At 43.1% G+C, this 18,877-nt stretch overlaps 1 gene segment (V, D, J or C); it reads right to left on the bottom strand.

Moving 5' to 3' along the window:
* Positions 1-568: 568 nt before the first annotated feature.
* Positions 569-18,877, bottom strand: part of LOC114628506 — a 392,361-nt gene continuing 374,052 nt past the window's right edge. Inside the window, 5 exon segments of the C gene segment in view lie at positions 569-766; positions 1,255-1,361; positions 1,506-1,523; positions 2,031-2,408; positions 6,166-6,217. Coding sequence covers positions 746-766; positions 1,255-1,361; positions 1,506-1,523; positions 2,031-2,408; positions 6,166-6,217 — 576 coding nt within the window.

Raw genomic sequence — 18,877 nt, 5'->3', positions numbered from 1 at the left:
ATCCTCAGCACAGGATGATCTTGTCTAAAGCTGACAGGGAAATTTATACATTGGAAGGGTGACACTTCATGTGTAGTACTTTAATCTCTTCTAGACCCTGACCTAGAGCCTGGCCCTGTGTGGCAGAGCTCTGGGGAGTCTACTGTTTCTAGACTTCACAGTATCAATTTTCTACTTTCATTGTCTAGACTCCAGTCTAGACACGTACAGTTCTACAGATCTTAAGTTAAAGCTTTCAAACAAGATAAACCAGAGATATTGAAGAGTGACACAGATAAAATCCAAAGAACCGGGCTCTGTAATTGAGAAGTAAGCAGGTGCTGTAACCCATAGGTCTGCCTAGTCTCTGTCCTACACTGGGTAGAGTTATTGTTTGTTGTAAATTTTTCTTTCTTGGTCTTTTTCCTGCTGGTGTCCCAGAGCCCAGTCATTGCCATTCAAACAAATGACTCATTGGAGGATCTAGAGTACACAGAAAAAAGAAGAATTTTTGGCAAACTGTTTGCCTTTTCAGACCAATAGGAATGCCAGTTAACAACAGGAGTCCAAAGAAACTGCTGAGACGCAACCAGGCCAAACTCAATATTTTTATTGATTTAGTCTGTTTCAGAGCCAAAGGGTCAATGAGGAAGGATGGATTTCCATGGAGGAAAAAGAGACAAGTCCTTAGGAACAAGGATTGGAGAAGGTACAGGGAAATCTATGGCCAGGGCAATGAATAGCTCAGAATGGGTAAGAGTTTGTCTCAGGAATTTTTTTTCTTGACCTGAAAAAGAGAAGATATTGTTAGAGCCTCAGAATCCATGGAGCTGAGGAAGGGAAATACACAAAGTAGATTCTTAATCTACTTTGAGGATATTGAGGAGATATCAATATGATATTGAGGAGAGCTCCTTGGCTCCCCTCATCCTCCAGTACATACATAGGCATTCCTACATTTTCACTTCTTACTGTGTTCTTTTTTTTTTTTTTTTTTTTTTGGTTTTTTTTTCGAGACAGGGTTTCTCTGTGTAGCCCTGGCTGTCCTGGAACTCACTCTGTAGACCAGGCTGGCCTTGAACTCAGAAATCCGCCTGCCTCTGCCTCCCGAGTGCTGGGATTAAAGGCGTGCGCCACCACCGCCCGGCTCTTACTGTGTTCTTTATGGTCGTTTTGAGATGACAGGATATCAGGGCTGGGTCCTCCTCTGAGATCTTACATTCCATACACTGAAGGCTATACCTCCAACTACTTGTCCCATCCTATTATTCTTACCATGGCCATCAGCACCAGGGCACTGACCAGCACAGCATATAGGGTGGCCTTCCCCAGGAGGATCTCATAGAGGATGGTGGCAGACAGAACCCCCTGATGATAAGATACTGTTGACAGGAAAGGAGAGTGAGTAGGTGTTTGTGAGCAGGTTCCTTTAGGCAGCCCCTACCCACTTGTCTGTAGGATCTTTGTTTCCTGTTTTCAAAGCCAAGACAATGGAAGAATTAGAGAAAGTTAGGAGGTTTACTCACCTGAGGTGATTCCACACTCTGAAAGAAAAGAGAGGGAGAAAAATGGGTGAAAGAAAGCCACTTCTTGGGAATATTGAACACCCAACAACAAAGTTTAAAGCTGAAGGTCAAGGCCACGGACACATGCATGTCAGATAGTGTAAGCACTCTCCTCTGATTGTCCTCCCACTGTCTTTCTGATGGTGCAGGACAAGTGGAAGACACTGTCAGAGTGACCTTAAAACTCTAGTATCAGGGATGGGGCTGAGGGATTCTAGGCTGTGAGGGAGGTGTGAGGGAACTCATAAACACAGCTCAGAGAGACTAAAGAACTGGGAAGCCAATTGGCTTGAGCTGCCCCATTGAGTTTAAGTACTCCTTGGGAGGAAGCATATGCTATGGTTTTCGGACACCATGTCCTTGATCATCTGTCCCACCACTCTGGCTTTTTCCTTGATCTATTCTTTGCTTCTACATGGATCATTTCATATTTTTGAAGTACTAGTGCTGTTTGGTTTCCTCACCAGCTTCCCAGGTCCCACATACCTGCTTTGCCCCAGGTCTCTGCACTAACGTTCTGTGTGACAGGTTTGGGTGAGCCTTCTGGCCAATTGTCTTCCTCTGTAAGCCCATAGAAGTGCACTTGGCAGCGGAAGTGATTGCGAGGATTGTGCCAGAAGGTAGCAGAAACCCTCAGGCGGCTGCTCAGGCAGTAGGTGACTCCATTGCTCTCCTTGTAGGCTTCAGAGTCTGTGCTGACCCCATTGTCGATCTTCTTCCCATTAACCCACCAGCTGAGCTCCACGTGGTCAGGGAAGAAGCCCCTGGCTAAGCACACGAGGGTAGCCTTTTGTTTGTCTGAGATCTCTGCTTTTGATGGCTCAAACAAGGAGACCTTGGGTGGAGTCACCTTTCTCAGATCCTCTGGAAAGTAAAGAGGGGGAGGAATTAGCATTTTGCTGATGCCTGTCTGGATCAGGTAGAAATTGTTTGTATCTGAAAAGGCTCAGGGCTGAGAGAGTTTCTGAAAAAGCAAACAAGTCCTGTTGGCTTGGGAATCACGATTCCATTTCTCTACGGCATTAATCTTTTGCCTTGTTTGTCACTTGTATTCATCCAGTGGACATCAACGTTTCCTGCACTCATTCTCATAAGATGATACTATGAATGGTCTGGCCCAATGTTCTGCACAATGTCCCTTTATTGACATAGATTTAACCCTCCTCTATCATGAGAAGTTTATTTCTTATCATTCATTATGTTTAGCAGGTATTTAGTTGGAGCCTGCCACAGAAATCAGAAGTACAGAGTTTGAATCTGAGCAATGACTTTCCATACCTATGTGATCATTAGAGAGTCTCTTTAATATAAATTTTTTTTCTGCTTGCAAAGTGAAACGTGCAACACTGACTTCCAGAAGAGACATAAGGATTTAGAATATTCTACCATGACTAAGTTATCTGTATCAAAGCTAAGGGCCCAAGATTAAATGGTAATTAAGGTTGAAATAAACATTTGGCATGAGAAAGCTTTCCTCAGAATACAATAGATGGCCTATTTTCATACATGCATGTGTAGACACCCTGGTCTACAGTGCATTCACAAAGATGTAAGATTTATTGAGTTTTGTGGTGTGATAATAAACCTATCAATTTCTCTAACTCTAAATATCCCCAGGTCTTTGTGCCTTTCTGTCTGCATTTTGCTTCCAAGCGATTTGCTGAAGATGAAGAGATAGATGTATTTTGTGTTAACAACCCATGCCCTTCTGGATAATGGAGGAACTTGATTTTGACCCTTTTTCATATTTCTGTTGCTATTACCTTATTCCAGGGCTCCAAACAAAGATATCCAACCTGCACAGTTCTTATCCAAAATCACAGGCTTAGTGCTTGGCTTCAAACTCTTCAGTCATCACTCTGGAATTCTGTTTCTTTTTAGTAGGAGTCTCTACATTTTCCTTTTCTTTCTTTTATTTTTTTTTTGGGGGGGGGGATGGTCAGGCAGGGTCTTAATCTGCAGACCATAAAGGTCTAGAATTCTCTATATAGTCCAAATTGGCTTACAACTCATTGAGTAGCCCAGGTTAGCCTCACATTCATGGCATTGCTCTTGCTTCAGTCTCCCCAGTGTTGAGAGTGTGAATGTGGGCCTAGCACATCCTGCCTCTGTTCAGTGTCTTCCCCCCAGTGCATCATTTTCAATGTACCTAGGACTTTACAGGCTGGACCTAGGTGGAAAGAGTATTCTTGCTTCCCTCTGTGGTACTTGACTCTATCTACTCTGCTTTTGGTCTGTCTAGTCTTACTCTGCCCCAGAGATATTGGCTTTGAGATTCTCCCAGCTTCCCATGGGAACTGTGGGATGTACTCTCTGACCCTCTCACTCAGCCATCATTTAGTTCTCATTCTGAAAAAAATCAAACGCTTGCCTGAGTCAGGCATGTTGTTCTCTATTGTATTAATCAACAGCATTGTCAGGACACACAGAAGCATTGTGCTTACTACACCCTGAAGTATGACTTGTATAATTCAATAGGGAGACTGCGGGCAGCTAAGTATCCATGAATGTGAGTCTCTGAGGATTCTTGGGAGGTATAATTGCCTATGAAGGTGAATGGTGTTTTAGTAAGTTGCTGCTGGTATGTGATCTGCTTGTGAACTTGACCAGCTGTGGGTAAAATTGTAAAACTCCTCTTTTCAAACTATCTCCCTATCTGCATTCATAGAACAGGTTCACACAGTAACATACCTAAGCTTACCTTATCATCAAAGAGCCAGGATTGGAATTCAGTCTCATCTGTTCATAAAGTCTGGCTCTTCTCTTTATCCCACATAACACAGGGACCCAACGATTCCTTCAGACACAATATCCTTTAACATGGCTGAGTTCCCTTGGATCCAACTTAATGTCTCAACCACAAATGATGTCCACTGTTGCTATAGTTACCAAATAATACAGGCTCACACATCCAGGCTGTGAATTATTTCTCTTCGATAACCTTGGCCCCTACTGCCAAGTTATATTTAAGGTTTATTTTGATACTGGGATCCTAAGGTTTTTCAAGCATTTTCCCCAAGCTAAATGTACTTTAATGTGCACCTTTGATCAATGAACCAGCACTCCACTCCCCCCAAGATATAGCCTGTCGGTCTAGCCTGGATTACATAGTGTGAGCAATGAAGATTTTAGGTCAGGATTCAGGCGAATAACCTGAGGACAAATAGACTCCAGTGACTAAGTTCCCCTGCCTTGAGGCCAACCAGTCTTGAGAATGTGTGGATGCTGGGTCTCCATCCCTGCTTCAAGGGATCCCAAACTTAAAGGGAAAACAGTGGATGGAATTTAATCGCACATCAACACCACCAGGATTTTGATTCTTCCGTTCTAGTTTATGTGTGTGTCTGTCCTTGGTTTCTTGCTTGATTCATTCCGTTCCTTTTAAAAGATCCTCTCCCACTCCGGGAACTCTAGATTTCCCGGCACCACTTCTGGGACCCTCCTGGCTTTTATCTGCCCTTTAGTTCTTTGCGCCTGCTATTTATTTTCAAAACCAAGTTTACTCCCAGAGTCTTGATTAATCCCTTTTCTCCACGGCCCACCCAGTGTTTGCATACCTTAGAGAAAAGAGAAAGAAACTTACCTTGTCCTGGCTTGCTGCTTGGCACCCTATACCCTGTCTCATCCAGCACTCCCAGAAACGGTGAAGTTGAGAGCAGTCTCTCATTACCGATTTCCCGGGGAGCCCTAACCCCTGTCTACCTCACATTCCTCCAGGGATCCAAGAATTAGGGAGAGGGGAACAGGGAGCGAGAGAAATGAATCTTACCTAAAACCGTGAGCCTGGTACCGGGACCGAAATACTGCTCATACGAGCACAGAGGCGCAACCCCACACACAAACCTGCACGACTCAGCGAGATATTCCCCAGTTTAGGGGCAATCTTTCTGCTAATGAGCCTCCCTTTTCAGCACAGGGCTTGGGAACCCAGGTCAAAGGCACCAGCAGCCCCAGAACTCGCTGCTGCAGTTGCTAAGGAGCTTCAATTGGCTGCCAATCCCGAAAGTCAGGGCGAGTGCTGCACGACCCTGTGACTCCCAAGAGAAATCCAGCTTAAGAGACCCGCGCCCACCGCAGCCCCATCCCATTGCCAACGCTTGTGGGGCCCCAGCTCACCTAACACGAGGAGCCGAGTGCCTGGCCCAAAGTATAGGGTATCTTGGTTCACAGCCCCAGAATCCAGCACAAAAACCATACCCCAGCTTACCTAGCACCGACAGTCGGGTGCCTGCACCGAAGTACTGCGTGTTTTGACTCACAGCCTCTTGGCACAGGACAAAAACTGGCCTTGGCTATTCTTACCTGGGAATCCCTGGAAGGAGGACCTCCCTCCCCTGCATCACTAGTTCCCAACTTACCCAGAACGGTCAGTTTGGTTCCTGAGCCAAAATACAGCGTTTCTGTACTCACAGCCTCCAGGCTCAGGACAAAAACCCAGTGTTGCCCGCTCCTGCCGTCCCAACCCCGACTCAGATCCCCACCAACGATGAGTGCCTCACTTCCCAGCATCCAATCCAGAAATCCTTCCTCCCAGTCAGGTCATCTCATACAAAGAGGATGCTGAGTAACTGTCCCGCTCTGGCCATCGTACTCCCACGGTATCCCCAGCTGCCCTGCTCACCCAGCACTGTCAGCTTTGACCCTTCTCCAAAGAACAGCTGCCCGGTGTTTGCACAGTCCTGGGGATGGTGGCACAAACCTCCTCCTCCCTGATACAGGGCCTTGGATAGTCAAATATTTACTCTTCTAAGGTTTTCTGCTCCAGGGGTCTCTGTGGCTGACTGTCCTACCTTCTCTCTCATTTGTGTGGCTTTTGTCTTCTTACCTAGGACGGTGAGTCGTGTCCCTGGTCCGAAGAACTGTTCAGCATAGGAACACAGCAGAAAAGGGCTGCCAAGAATTCTTCCTCTTTCCTCACCTTCCTCAGCTTGGATCCGGGGTTACTCACATTCTCCCTCTACCTCCAGAATGGGTAATGCAATCTTGACCTTGCATGAGGCCCGATCTCAATTTGAAGAGGAGATAAAACTTTTGGCTTGGGAACAGAATATCCATCTAATTCACTCAGGGACTGAGAAAGTGAATTTGCAATCTGAAAGCTTCCCGGTGTGTCTGAGAAAAGACTTGTAATGAATGTCTTTCCCACAAAGGGTCTATTTATTTACTTAACACTTTTTAATAAGTTCTTAATTTACCATGCATGTACAGATATTTTGCTGATGGTAAGCCTCTTGATAAGGGCTGAATGGTGGAATAACTTCCCTGGATAGGCTTACACTCACGGGAAGCTTTCTAAGGCAATGAGATGCATAGATATTATAAGACCTTGAGGATCCACTCACATAGACTCCTCCTCACATGTTAAATGCATTTCTTGGGCTGAGAGTTGGTGTTTTGGGGGATAGAGCTTTTTGTAAAAGCACCTCTTCCAGTTGAATCATTGTGGCTCCCCCCAGTCCCCACAATGTTACACCATGATACAAAAAAGTTTCTTCCCCACAGGTGCCCTACCCCAGCTCCTGGGCAGGGGCCAGGATACCAGGTGGCTGAGAGGATAGTCTGACTGAGAGGGGCTGGGAAAAGTCGCAAGCTGGGTAAATCTAAAGAGGGGAGGAGCTTGGAGATGTTCTTGGGACTGATGGCGGTATTGTTGATGGGGGCAGGGAGCCCCTGTTCTGAACATGCTCTCACTTTGGGAGAACATCTATGTCACTGGGTTTCCCCTCTTTGACACACAGTGCCCACCTGCTTACACTGGCATTTATAGAGAGATAGGTGGGAGGAGTGAAGTGCTAAGGCCCCTAACAGTAGACTCTACAGAGCAGTTGATGCAACTTAGAACACAGAGTCACATGTCTGAGAAACACACTTTCATCATTTTTGTTGCTTACTGGGCAACGTTCCGCTTTCTCATTTATTTAGTCCATAGTATTTAGTGGGTTATGTAGTAGGCTTTATGTGTTAGGGTCTATGCTGGTTGCAAGGGAACGAGTCCATTCTCAGAGGGGCATGTGCTGATATGGTTTCTCAGCCTTGATTTTGATTATTTCTCTCTCTGACTCTTGTTCCCAGGTAAATGGCTAAACTGTTGTTTGTGCTTTTGCTCCTGCCTCTGGTGAGCATGCACACTCTCTGGAGTGCACACAGTACACATTTTTTTGGAGAATCTGTATGCTTGCATGCCTTCCTCTGATTGTCTAACCGCTGAGAACAGTTTTGTGGACAGTTCACACAGCGATTTCAAATTGCTAGCTTTTATTTCTGCTCTTTTTCTTAGCAACGTAGTCCCTTTATGGACAGGTATTTTTCTTGAAAACTGGGATTGGTTCAATCACCTCTGTTCTGTGACTGGTCAGAAGTAACGCATTACAGTGATACGTGTTCAGTGAGTGAGTGAGATATGAATGTACATGTAAGCGTGTCTGTCCATATGTGGATATATATGTATTTTTGCACAGATTAAACTCTGAAATCATATGCAAGCAAAAGGGAAGGCTTCACTGAAATGCCTGCTTATAAAACTGGGTCACTTTCATTTCCCTTACCATTCATATGTTTATTAGAAAATAACCACTAAGTGTATACCCTGAAGCAAAATATCACACAGTATTCCAGGGTACTATCAGAAATAACACCTTAGTTATGGGGTACACACCAGTTACATGGGAGGTGTCAGATAAGAAACAGTTCCCATTAAGTATGATGTTACAAGGGAGGACTTTACAAGGAGCCAAACTGTTCAGAATGTTCTTAATCTAGTCTTAGTAAGAAGGAAGGACTGGGCAAAAACTGTTAAAGGCTCCAGGAAGACAATGAATCCAAGTCCTTAAAATGAAGTAAGGATTACTGAGGGAAGAAAGGGGTACCATGTTGCTCCAGATGGAGCAGGCAGGAGGAGAACATGCTGAATGGTATGAAGCAGATGAGAGGAATACAGTATGGGGGATTATGAGGTAAAATGAATCATTAAGTATGTCATCTTAATGGTGTAGAGATGTGCAGGCTTTCTTGATGTAGCAATAGGGCTTGCTCTTGCTTGTAGAAAGCTGTATTTTCTGTACTTTTAGGCACACCCATGGGATGTGGTTTATATCTATCCATTTCACTGGGGAACAATTTATCAACAGATTTGTATCTTAAATGAAAGACACATCTATCGTAATATAAATTTTCCAAGTTAATGTATTGTCATGTGTAAAAAGCATCTAGGAAAACTGCTTGGTGAACCAACACATATTTTCAGTAAGAGGCCGAAAGGGAGATTAGTGACACACAGGGAACCAAGTATTGTTAGCCACAGGGGCATGGCAAGTTTCAGGTGGATGCATTTGTGTAACCTATTGCTGCTAATCCTTAGAGTGATAATTTTTTGTTTGTATGTTTATTTTGTTTGTGTGTTTTTGAAGGTAAGAGACTTCCTGTACTCAGCACCTCTGTCTTTCTCTCTTGAGAATTTTTAGTTCCTCTCAGAACCTTCCAAACTTAATTATCATGTTCTGTTAACTTGAGGGTGGGGCCCTCCCTTTTCTTACCTGGGGTGGCCATCGTCTTCTTTTTTTTGTTTTTGTTTTTGTTTTAATATCTCTTCTTTTATGATTGATCAATGAGTTTGGAGACAGACAAGAAACAAAGATATCTGCACACACCAGAGAGAGTCAGGCCATTCTAGAACACATTTATTGGTTATAGTTCTTGATTGTAACTGTGCTAGGCATTCTCCAGGTTACAAAGATTTCAGATATACAAGTGTAAGTATACATGACTAACAGGCAGATTTTGAAATGCACAGACCAAAAAGAATAGCTCTTCAGAAATTCTGGAAGAAGAAAATCTGTATTAATACCACAGTGGGTTGGCAGCTCTTGTATTCACCTTCATGTCTGGCTTCAGGAACTCTTTCTTTTGACCTGCAGATGAGAAGCATTTTAGGTTTACCAATGGCTTTTCATAGTGGGGCTTGAGAGAATGTGTGAAGGCCTATTATTCAGACAAATGATAGAGCTACTAAAATATCCCTTGGGCTTTTGAGTTATCACAGCTTTCCTTCTCTGTGGCTCCTTTACTGTAATTCTTTGAAGTTTCTTCTTGTCTTTTATGGCATGGGAGCAGAGCTTTCTCTACTGCTCCCCTCTAGTTCTAGAAGAGCCCTTAAGCCCCTGGATGTAAGAGTCTTGTGTTCTATGTGTCACTTCCCCATAGGGTCTATCTGCTGGTTTCTTACCATAGCCATCACCACCAGTGTACTGACAAGCACAGCATATAGGGTGGCTTTCCCTAGCAGGATCTCATAAAGGATGGTAGCAGACAGGACCCCTTGATGATAGGATACTGTTGACAGAAAAGGAGAGCAGGTAAGTACCTTTGGGCAGGTAGCTAGTTCTACAGTCAAAGCCATGAGAGGTAAAGAGTGAAGTCGCTTACCTGAAGTAATTCCACAATCTGAAAGAATAGAGAGAGAGCGAAAAAAAAATGGATGAGATCTCTTTTTATGATTGAAAATTAAGTCAACCTAGGGGCTAGCATAGTCTGACAGGCCCAGATTAAGCCTCCCTCCCCTCAAAGGCTCCAGAACCATCTCTCTTCTGTTCTACCAATTGTTCTTGAAACCCATGGGTTAGGCACCAAGGATAATGGTTCGGATACTGAGGTGCACACGTGCCATGGAACAGAGACCCTACATGTAAGGCTGCCAGAACATGGATCTGGAGTTAGAATTATACATAGTTGTCTAGTTTATCTTCTTGGAAGGCTTTCATCCCTTTCCACTCTTTTTTCTGTATCTAGACTTTCTGGCTTTTCAACTGCATCTTTCCATTTTTCTTTTTCACAACTGATGCTCATTCTTCTCACCAGCTTCCCAGGTCTCACTTACCTGCTTTGCCCCAGGTCTCTGCACTAACGTTCTGTGTGACAGGTTTGGGTGAGCCTTCTGGCCAATTGTCTTCCTCTGTAAGCCCATAGAAGTGCACTTGGCAGAGGAAGTGATTGCGAGGATTGTGCCAGAAGGTAGCAGAAACCCTCAGGCGGCTGCTCAGGCAGTAGGTGACTCCATTGCTCTCCTTGTAGGCTTCAGGGTCTGTGCTGACCCCATTGTCGATCTTCTTCCCATTAACCCACCAGCTGAGCTCCACGTGGTCAGGGAAGAAGCCCCTGGCTAAGCACACGAGGGTAGCCTTTTGTTTGTCTGAGATCTCTGCTTTTGATGGCTCAAACAAGGAGACCTTGGGTGGAGTCACCTTGCTCAGATCCTCTGAAAAATGAAGAGAGTAAGACTGGTCTGAGAGCTGTCTGGACCTGGCTTGGACTTGTAAGAGAGGGCTGGACATGGTCATTCTAAAGTACAACTATGTCGTACCAGGTTCTCATTGCTTTCCTCCCTTGTCCAACTCTGTTTCTGATCTCCCTCGACATTCTCTCATCCGTATGGATTGTTCTATGCTTTGTATACTCTCTCTCCACACTTTCCTATGGCTGAATGGTATCCTGATATATTTTTTTTTGACTTTCTTGTAATGACTCACGTACTTGGATGTTGATCATAGGTTAAAAAGAATATACCCATTGTTTTTTCTTTGGAAACGAAAATCCATGCATGGCTATTTGAAACACTGGCTTTGAGTGAGATTGAATTTTAAGACAAAAGTATCACATTAATGTCATGATCCTAAGAACTAGGGTGATTTTTTCCTTTACTACTATTTTCCTTTTTGGGGTAAGGTGGATATATCAGTGTATCTGTGTCATTCTGCATTGTATAAACTTTGGTTGTCTAAAAGAGACAATTTCCACACAACATCCAGAGACATCTCTGAGTTTCTGAATACCTTGCTCAATACAACCTCCTCCCCCACTGCACGCAACTTGCTTTGAGGTTCCAGCTCGTCTCTGGCTGATAGCCTATCTGATGTTCCACATTCACACCTACACAGAGATGTAAGACAGCTGTAGTGACTTGTATAGGAAAGCTACGATCCTGTGGAAGATATTATTCATAGGTTGAACTCTATTTTTTTTCCAGTGCTCAGCAAGCCTCCCTGATGAGTTTCAGAATTCTAGTTCACAACCAAACACTGTATTCTTTAATGTAGTAAAAGATTCCTGTAAATAAGTTATAAAGCACAAGGGTCATTTCAGAAGTGGCTCTCTACTGGAAAGGCCTGATCACAGTCACATACTTTTAGAAGAGGGGACAGAAAAAACCTTCCTACAATTATTGAAACGAATGACCCCTGCTGAAGACACGAGAGATACAAAATTCACACACATCCTGCAAGCACCCTCCTGTGTTGTAGAGTTTAATGTTCCCCATCTTTGGCTCTGTTCTGACCTAGAAGTAAGGTTGTCATGCAGAAACAGGACAACGTAAAATCTTTGTTCTCTGTCTGAAGTTGAGAACTTATAGGGGAAATTGAAAAAAAAAAAAACGAGTTTGGAAAAAGACAAACAGTGGCTTGAGGGATAATCAATAATAGAAATAAATGTAGTCACATGAGGTGAACTTTGAATCCTTTAAGGAATTTGGGAGAGAGAAAGGAGGATGAAAGGATAGGAAAGATGTAGATTCAATATTCATTTATGAAGTTCTCATAAGTAAAAGTGAGACAAAACCAATAATTTTAAACATAAAGTAGTCCTTCCTATTTTTTGCATGTCTTAAGGATAGCTTAAAGCATTTAATTTTTTAAAAAATATTACTCCATGCATTCCCCCCTCTTTGAATCCCAGACCTTTGAAACCAGTGCTCAGTAGTTTCCTTTAATTTCCAAGGCATGGGTCCTGTCTACAAGACAGTATCTATGGAAGCGACCAGTCCTGGGAGGACCAAGGGGTCCCACCCTTCCACCTTCTCCTGTATCTCCCAGACCTCAGATCTTCCCCACCCATTCCCCATGCCCGTTAGCTTTTCCGCTTTCTCCCAAGAATGATTGTGCTTATGTTAGGCTTTCCTTAGCTTATGATCCCAAGACAGACCTGGAGTCTCAGGGCCCTTATTTTCTCTTCTTTATACATAATTTGCTGCTAATATATCACTTTTCTTGTTATAAGTTTTTTTCATTTCTAATATTGAGTTATCCTCTGAGTATAATATACTCCAAACTCCTGTAGGCAGCTAGAATCCCTGCAATGCTATGACAGACATATACCTTTGCTCAGGATTAGTCCCAGGTCACCCTGATGCCACCAGGACCTGGTCTCCTCTGCCATCCAGCCCTTTCTACCACACAAAAGAGACAGACAAGTGTCCTCAGAAACTGATAGAGACAAAGAGAAGGCCCGAAGATGAAGGAGGGAGCAGAAGTCTGCACAGGAGGTCCGTGTCAATATTTTAAATCAGCAGACAGAGCTCTATGTACCAAACCAATCCAACAGCGCAGAAGGGGAAAGAAAATGGAAAGAGTGGAGAAGAGGCTATAGAGAGAAAACAAAGTAATACATCTGCTCAGAAGGCACAGATGACAGTAGCCCCAAAAATAATAAAAAGAAGAGAAAGAAGACTCAAAGCCCTGAAGCAAGCCATTCTGTGACCAGAAAGAGAAAACAAACCCAGAGAAGAGCAAGCTACCTGGTTCTAGGAAAGGTAGAGGGATCCAGATGGGAAGGGATGACTTTGTCTTATCTTATACCTAAGTTACTTTCCCAGATGATAGTGATCCAAGACAAGCGTAGCCCCTTCAGTCAGAAATGGAGCCCCCATACCTGTCACAGTGAGCCGGGTGCCTGATGCAAAGTAGAGGGGTGAATTATAGGAACACAGCTGCAGGTGGCCTTGGCAAAACCTACCAGGGGTCCCAAAGCTAGAGAGCTAGTCTTAGCTCCCTGAGATCTGAAGGACTGCCTCTCTGTCTGCAGGAAGAATTCCAGACTCCAGTAATGCCATGAGGTATATAACAGGAGAGGGACAGGAAGAAGGGACTCAGAAGGAGCACATCCATGCAAAACAAAAATGCTAGGTAACCCTGGGAGGAAGACGGGAGACTGCTCCTAGTCTGTGGACTCAGGGGGTGTGGGGGAAGGAAGAAACAGTTGCTGATTCATCGCCTCATAAAGGAGGCAGAAGACCCCTTTAGAACCTAGCAAGTAAAGGAATAACTAAATTTCCCAGCCCCTTCCACTAACTCTGGGGATACAGACCCTCTGGGTTCAAGGGACAGTGGTTCCACCACTTTAGTCCCATAACTTACCTAGAACAGAGAGTCGAGTGCCCTCTCCAAAATACTGAGCCTGGTTGTTACACAGTACAACACGAAGGTGGCAAACTCCCAAGGAGCTGATGGGGTCCTTCCTTGAGTCAGGACATTACACAGAATCCCCACGGGCTCAGGCACATTCACTACTCTTTCTTCCTTTCTGAACCACAACCCCGGCTGCCTTTGCAGTCCTTAGCTTGTCTGAGGAGTTCTTCACACCTCTAGGCTTACAACATACCCTCCCAAGAAAGAAATCTTTTACATACCCAGGACAGACAGTTTGGTTCCAGGACCGAAAAATAATCTTTCGTTGGAAACACAACATTAAAGCCTGGTGGTAAAACTTCCTCCTGCTTTCTAGCCCTCCTCCCTGTGCCCACCTGCCAGCTAGCTTCCCTCATTCCTGAGGAAGGTTTTATCTCTGTAGAGTCGAAGGACTGACAGTTATGCAGTATTATCTAATATAATTGGCAATCAGTTTTCCTTATGGTCCATACATCTTCCTCCCCAAAGCCTGTATGGGAGGGCTGAACAGCAGGACTATGAACAGTACATGAGGCTGACACTCAGTTGAGCTTGCTTGCATTTAACAGGGTACCCAGGCTTCGCATAGCCAGCCTATGGACATTCATCCCATTTGTGCATGCATGAGCAGAGGAATTTAGTTCTTTCTGATAGAACTACATTGCAACCTGGGCACCTCAGAGAGAAACTTCATCTAGTACCCAGACATTTGGCCCTAACTTACCTACAACAATCAGCCGGCTTCCTTCTCCAAAATAGAGCGTACTTCCAGAACACAGCCTCCCAGGTCCAATTCAAAACCCCTCAGTCTCTGTGAGCCCTTCTCCTTTCTCTTTCCTGCCTTCTATCCCAGGTTCATCTTGACTTAATCACAAACATTCAGACCACCTTTGTGAATGCAGCCTCATTAGAATGTAGTCCCAGACATGAGATAGCCTCTTCCTCAAGAAGGAACCATGAGCTGGATCATTCCTCTGGTTCCCAGGACAGTGTCACACTTTTCATCCCACATCAGAAGACCCTCAGGCCTTACCTATTACCAAAAGCCTGGTCCCTGAGCCGAAGGTGTAGTCGTAGTTTGCACATCAGAATACAGATACTCTAATATGGGCACAGAGAACATGTTTTGTCTGAAGACAGACCTGGAAATGTACCAGAAAGGTTTCTTACCTACAACTGTGAGTCTGGTTCCTTTACCAAAGAAGAGTTCTGTGTTTGCACAGTGCCATAGGGTGAGGAGGAAAATAATCTTAAGGTGTAAAGAGAGGCTCTTCCCAGCTAGTGTCTAGAGGACCCTCAGAGGAATAATAGCCTTGTGTGCATCACATGTATTGTGCAAAAGAACATTTTGATGTTAGACTTGTGGCCATGTAGAACACGGTAGACTCCATCCAGTGAGACTTACATCCCTTTTGTGAAGAATTCCCCATATATAGTGTCCATCTCTGAAGGTCTATCAAAATGAGAACAGTTTTTCAGGATCTAGGATGATATTCATCAAGGGCTAAGATCTTTACGGCTTTTTTTTTGAAAAATAAAAAAAACTAAAATAAAACTGTAGAACTGTTCATCTCTGGCTTACCTATCCACTGATGGTGTTCTGTTTAATGGGAGTTAGCAGAAGAGGGTATCTCTGCATCCTCAGCCTCTGGGGTCACTAGGCCATTCTTCTTATGCTTGTGTTCGTTCTGCTGAGGAGGCTTCTGCTCTGGTAAGGTCCCATTCTTAGCCACAATCCTGGCCTGACAGGCTGCAGAGGTGAAGTAGAAGCATTCTGGATCTAAACACATCTAGGCTTGTGGTCCAGGAGAAGAGTAGAGGACTGTGGGCCTTGGGACAGACAGAAAGGTTTTTGTAAAGGTTTCCCATAGAATTGAATCACCGTGGCCCCCTGTCCCCACAATGTTACAGCTTTATACAAAAAGGACCCTCCCATAGGTCTACCCCTTGAGGGCTGGAAGAAACCACCAGAGAAGCTGCTCCTCTGAGGGGAGTTGAAGATAAGGAAGGTGACATCACCACCATTGTGCAAGGTGGTGGTAAGATGTGAACTAACGCAGGGTTTTCCTCCTTACCCCTGCTCTTATTTTGAATGTTCTTTGTTCTGGGAGCTGGGTGTCTTTGAAATGCTGTTTGCTGAAGGGGCTGGATTCCCTTTGGTATCCACCCTGCTCAAGTTTTTGTCATATAAGGGAACCACCTTGTGAAGAAGTAACAGCCCCCAATCTAGCCTGTCTTTGCCTTTGCCCTATGGCTGTGCATAACTCAAAGGTTATATGCTTTCCCACGTTCAAGACTCTGTGGTACTGAGATTCTGTCTGTGTGACAGACTTGAACCTTCTCAAGGGGCTAACTTCTTAGAATGACAGTGAAGAATGCACCACATTTCTAACAATGGGTATGAAATGAGGTGATATGACCACATATGTTATCATGTTATAACGCATTCTGCTAGGCAAAAGGGGTTAAGGACAAGTCCCCATGGAGGCTGGGTACAGACACAGTTTGGAAATTGTTCTAATATAATCACAAGGTCATGTGATTATAGCTACATGGTAGTTTTTTTTGAAGACTTTTCAACACATTAATAGATACTTCAATTTTCCTGTTTCAAGATGAATCTGGTTGGAGGCAGAGACACATACACACATCCTAGCACTGTGGAAGCAGAAGCAGGCAGATCTGTGAGTTTGAGCCTAGTCTGATTCATATGATGGAGTTTCAGGTCAACTAGGGTTGTACTTTGGGACTTATTCTCAAAAACAGATAATCTTACTCCAAAATTCAACCTGCCTTTGCATGCTTTGGGTATCTTTCCCCCTAGTGATGCTTCATATTATTGCCTGTCAAGTGGTGACTTAAGACCCAGATGATGAAAAGACAGATGACTATGTAATTATGTCACATTTAAATAAAAAAAAAGAAACAGAATCAAAAGCTAACTAAAAACATGGGAAAACATTTTCAATTCTCACCACCAGAGCTAGTAATCAATAAGAAGATAATTCAATAGCTCAAAAAAAAAAAAAAAGAGGCAAATACCAGATGTCAGCAGATGTTTCAGAGAGAGAAATCATGATGCTTATGTGTAGGGAAAAGTTTTCACAATGATACACAAAAGAAAAATGTCATTGCAATCATGCCTATCAACAATTTGAGAAAACTGGATCACTAGAGACTGTTTCCCTGAGGACTCTGCTGTGAAATAAAAACTTTAGTATATTTGTTGCTAATAGGAATACAAAACTAATAACACAACCTGTATAAAAGATAGCTAGAAAACAACTATGAAGCTATAAATGCAGTTTCATTTTTATCCAGAAACACAACCCAAGGGAATTTACTTTGTAGGTACAATTGCATACAAATGAAACTTTCAGCACTTGGTAGGCTGAGACAGGATTGTTATGAATTCACAGCCAGCCTGGACTACAGAGTAAGACTCTGTTTCAAAAAGTTCAAGAAAGGTTAAGGATTAAAAATGTTTAAATGAGTATGTAATATTTGTATCATGTCAATGTGTTCTCTCTCACACACACTTAACTGGAAAAAAGCCAACTGCAGAATTGTATAGATGTATGCTACCTTTTGTTTAACAAACGTGACAGGGCATAAGAATTAACTAGTGAGTCTCTCAGTAAAAGACTCTTCATAGAGAAACACTGGGCAGAGGGCTGACTCTGTGGTTTGTTGGTAGGCTGACTGCATGAAGTGATGGAGAACTTGGGTTTGATTGCTCAGAATTGCATAACAAAATGAAAAGAAATTCTGGTAAAAATGTAAGACAATCTATTGGAAGCACTTGCCCACTACAGACAGGCGGAGTACACAGAAGCAGAGCACAGGGCCTTTGCTCATTGACGTTTTAATAGCAAGATTTCAATTTTGTAGCCATATACCTCTATTATTTGTTTTAAGTAAAATTTAAAAATCAATATAAAAGGAAGGAAAACCAATAAAATGTCATTTTCTATAAAGTATATGAAAATTGTCTGCTAAAAAGAACTTAGTTTTAAGTCACTACTTTTCCTAAAAATTAGTATATGTAAGAAGTTGTTTCATGATCCTGTGCTTGTTCAGAGAGGCCCAGTTCTGTAGGAAGTTTGTCAAGATTCAGATCTTTAGATGATTCTTCATGAACTTTTGAATCAAAATATCTAGGACTGGGTTTGTTAACAATGTTAAATAAATAACCAGAAGGGGTTCTTATGTATGCTTTGTCACAGTGGGAGCCTGGGACCCACTCCTCAACCCTGGGCCAAACAGGAAGTTCTAGGACTTGGATAAGATCAGAGTGCTAGCTACTGGTGCCCTGAACTGGACAAAGCAGAGGCACTCTGTCTCATCCATAGTGGCTGATCTTACAACTCCACTGTAAGTCTGGTTAAGAAGGCCAACCACTTTTAACTGTTTTAAGGTGGTAAAGTCTATTCTTTTTTTGTTTTGTTTTTTTTCCATTGAGCTGTATGTTTTATTTGATATAATTTTTTCACCTTTTGACATCTCACTCAATCCCTCTCCCTAGCAATGATTGACTCACTAAGCCAGAGTTTCCTTTTAACCATGTAGTTGAGTATTTAAATTTCATCTGGCCTTCTAGATAATAGTACCATTTATCTTGGTGTCATTGTATCTGAGGGTTTTTTTCCAGTTTGCTCATCTTGACATTGAGTCTCAATGTAAAGATGGTAACATCTCAAAAACATTTAAAATTTTGTTTATTTATTCATCAATCTATTTCCTCACTCATTCATTTATTCATTCTTTTTTTTTTTCTTTTTAAAAAATTAACCTGGGCAAAAACAGATCAGCTGGGCAGAAATTAGGTTGTAGTTATTCACACACATGGACAGCAGGGGGCAGGCTTTCCTTATTTAATTATTTTTAAAAATTATAAATATATTTTCTTTTCTTTCTTTCTTTCTTTCTTTCTTTCTTTCTTTCTTTCTTTCTTCCTTCCTTCCTCCCTCCCTCCCTCCCTCCCTCCCTCCCTCCCTCCCTCTCTCTCTCTCTCTTTCTTTCTTTCTTTCTTTCTTTCCTTTCTTCCTTCCTTCCTTCTTTCTCCTCCTCCTCCTCCTTCCTTCCTTCCTTCCTTCCTTCCTTCCTTCCTTCCTTCCTTCC

This window comes from Grammomys surdaster, unplaced genomic scaffold (genome assembly GCF_004785775.1).
Source record: "Grammomys surdaster isolate TR1022 unplaced genomic scaffold, NIH_TR_1.0 269, whole genome shotgun sequence".
In the NCBI taxonomy this organism is placed as follows: domain Eukaryota; kingdom Metazoa; phylum Chordata; class Mammalia; order Rodentia; family Muridae; genus Grammomys; species Grammomys surdaster.
Note: the sequence above shows the minus strand (reverse complement) of the source record. Positions and strands in the feature narration are given on the sequence as shown.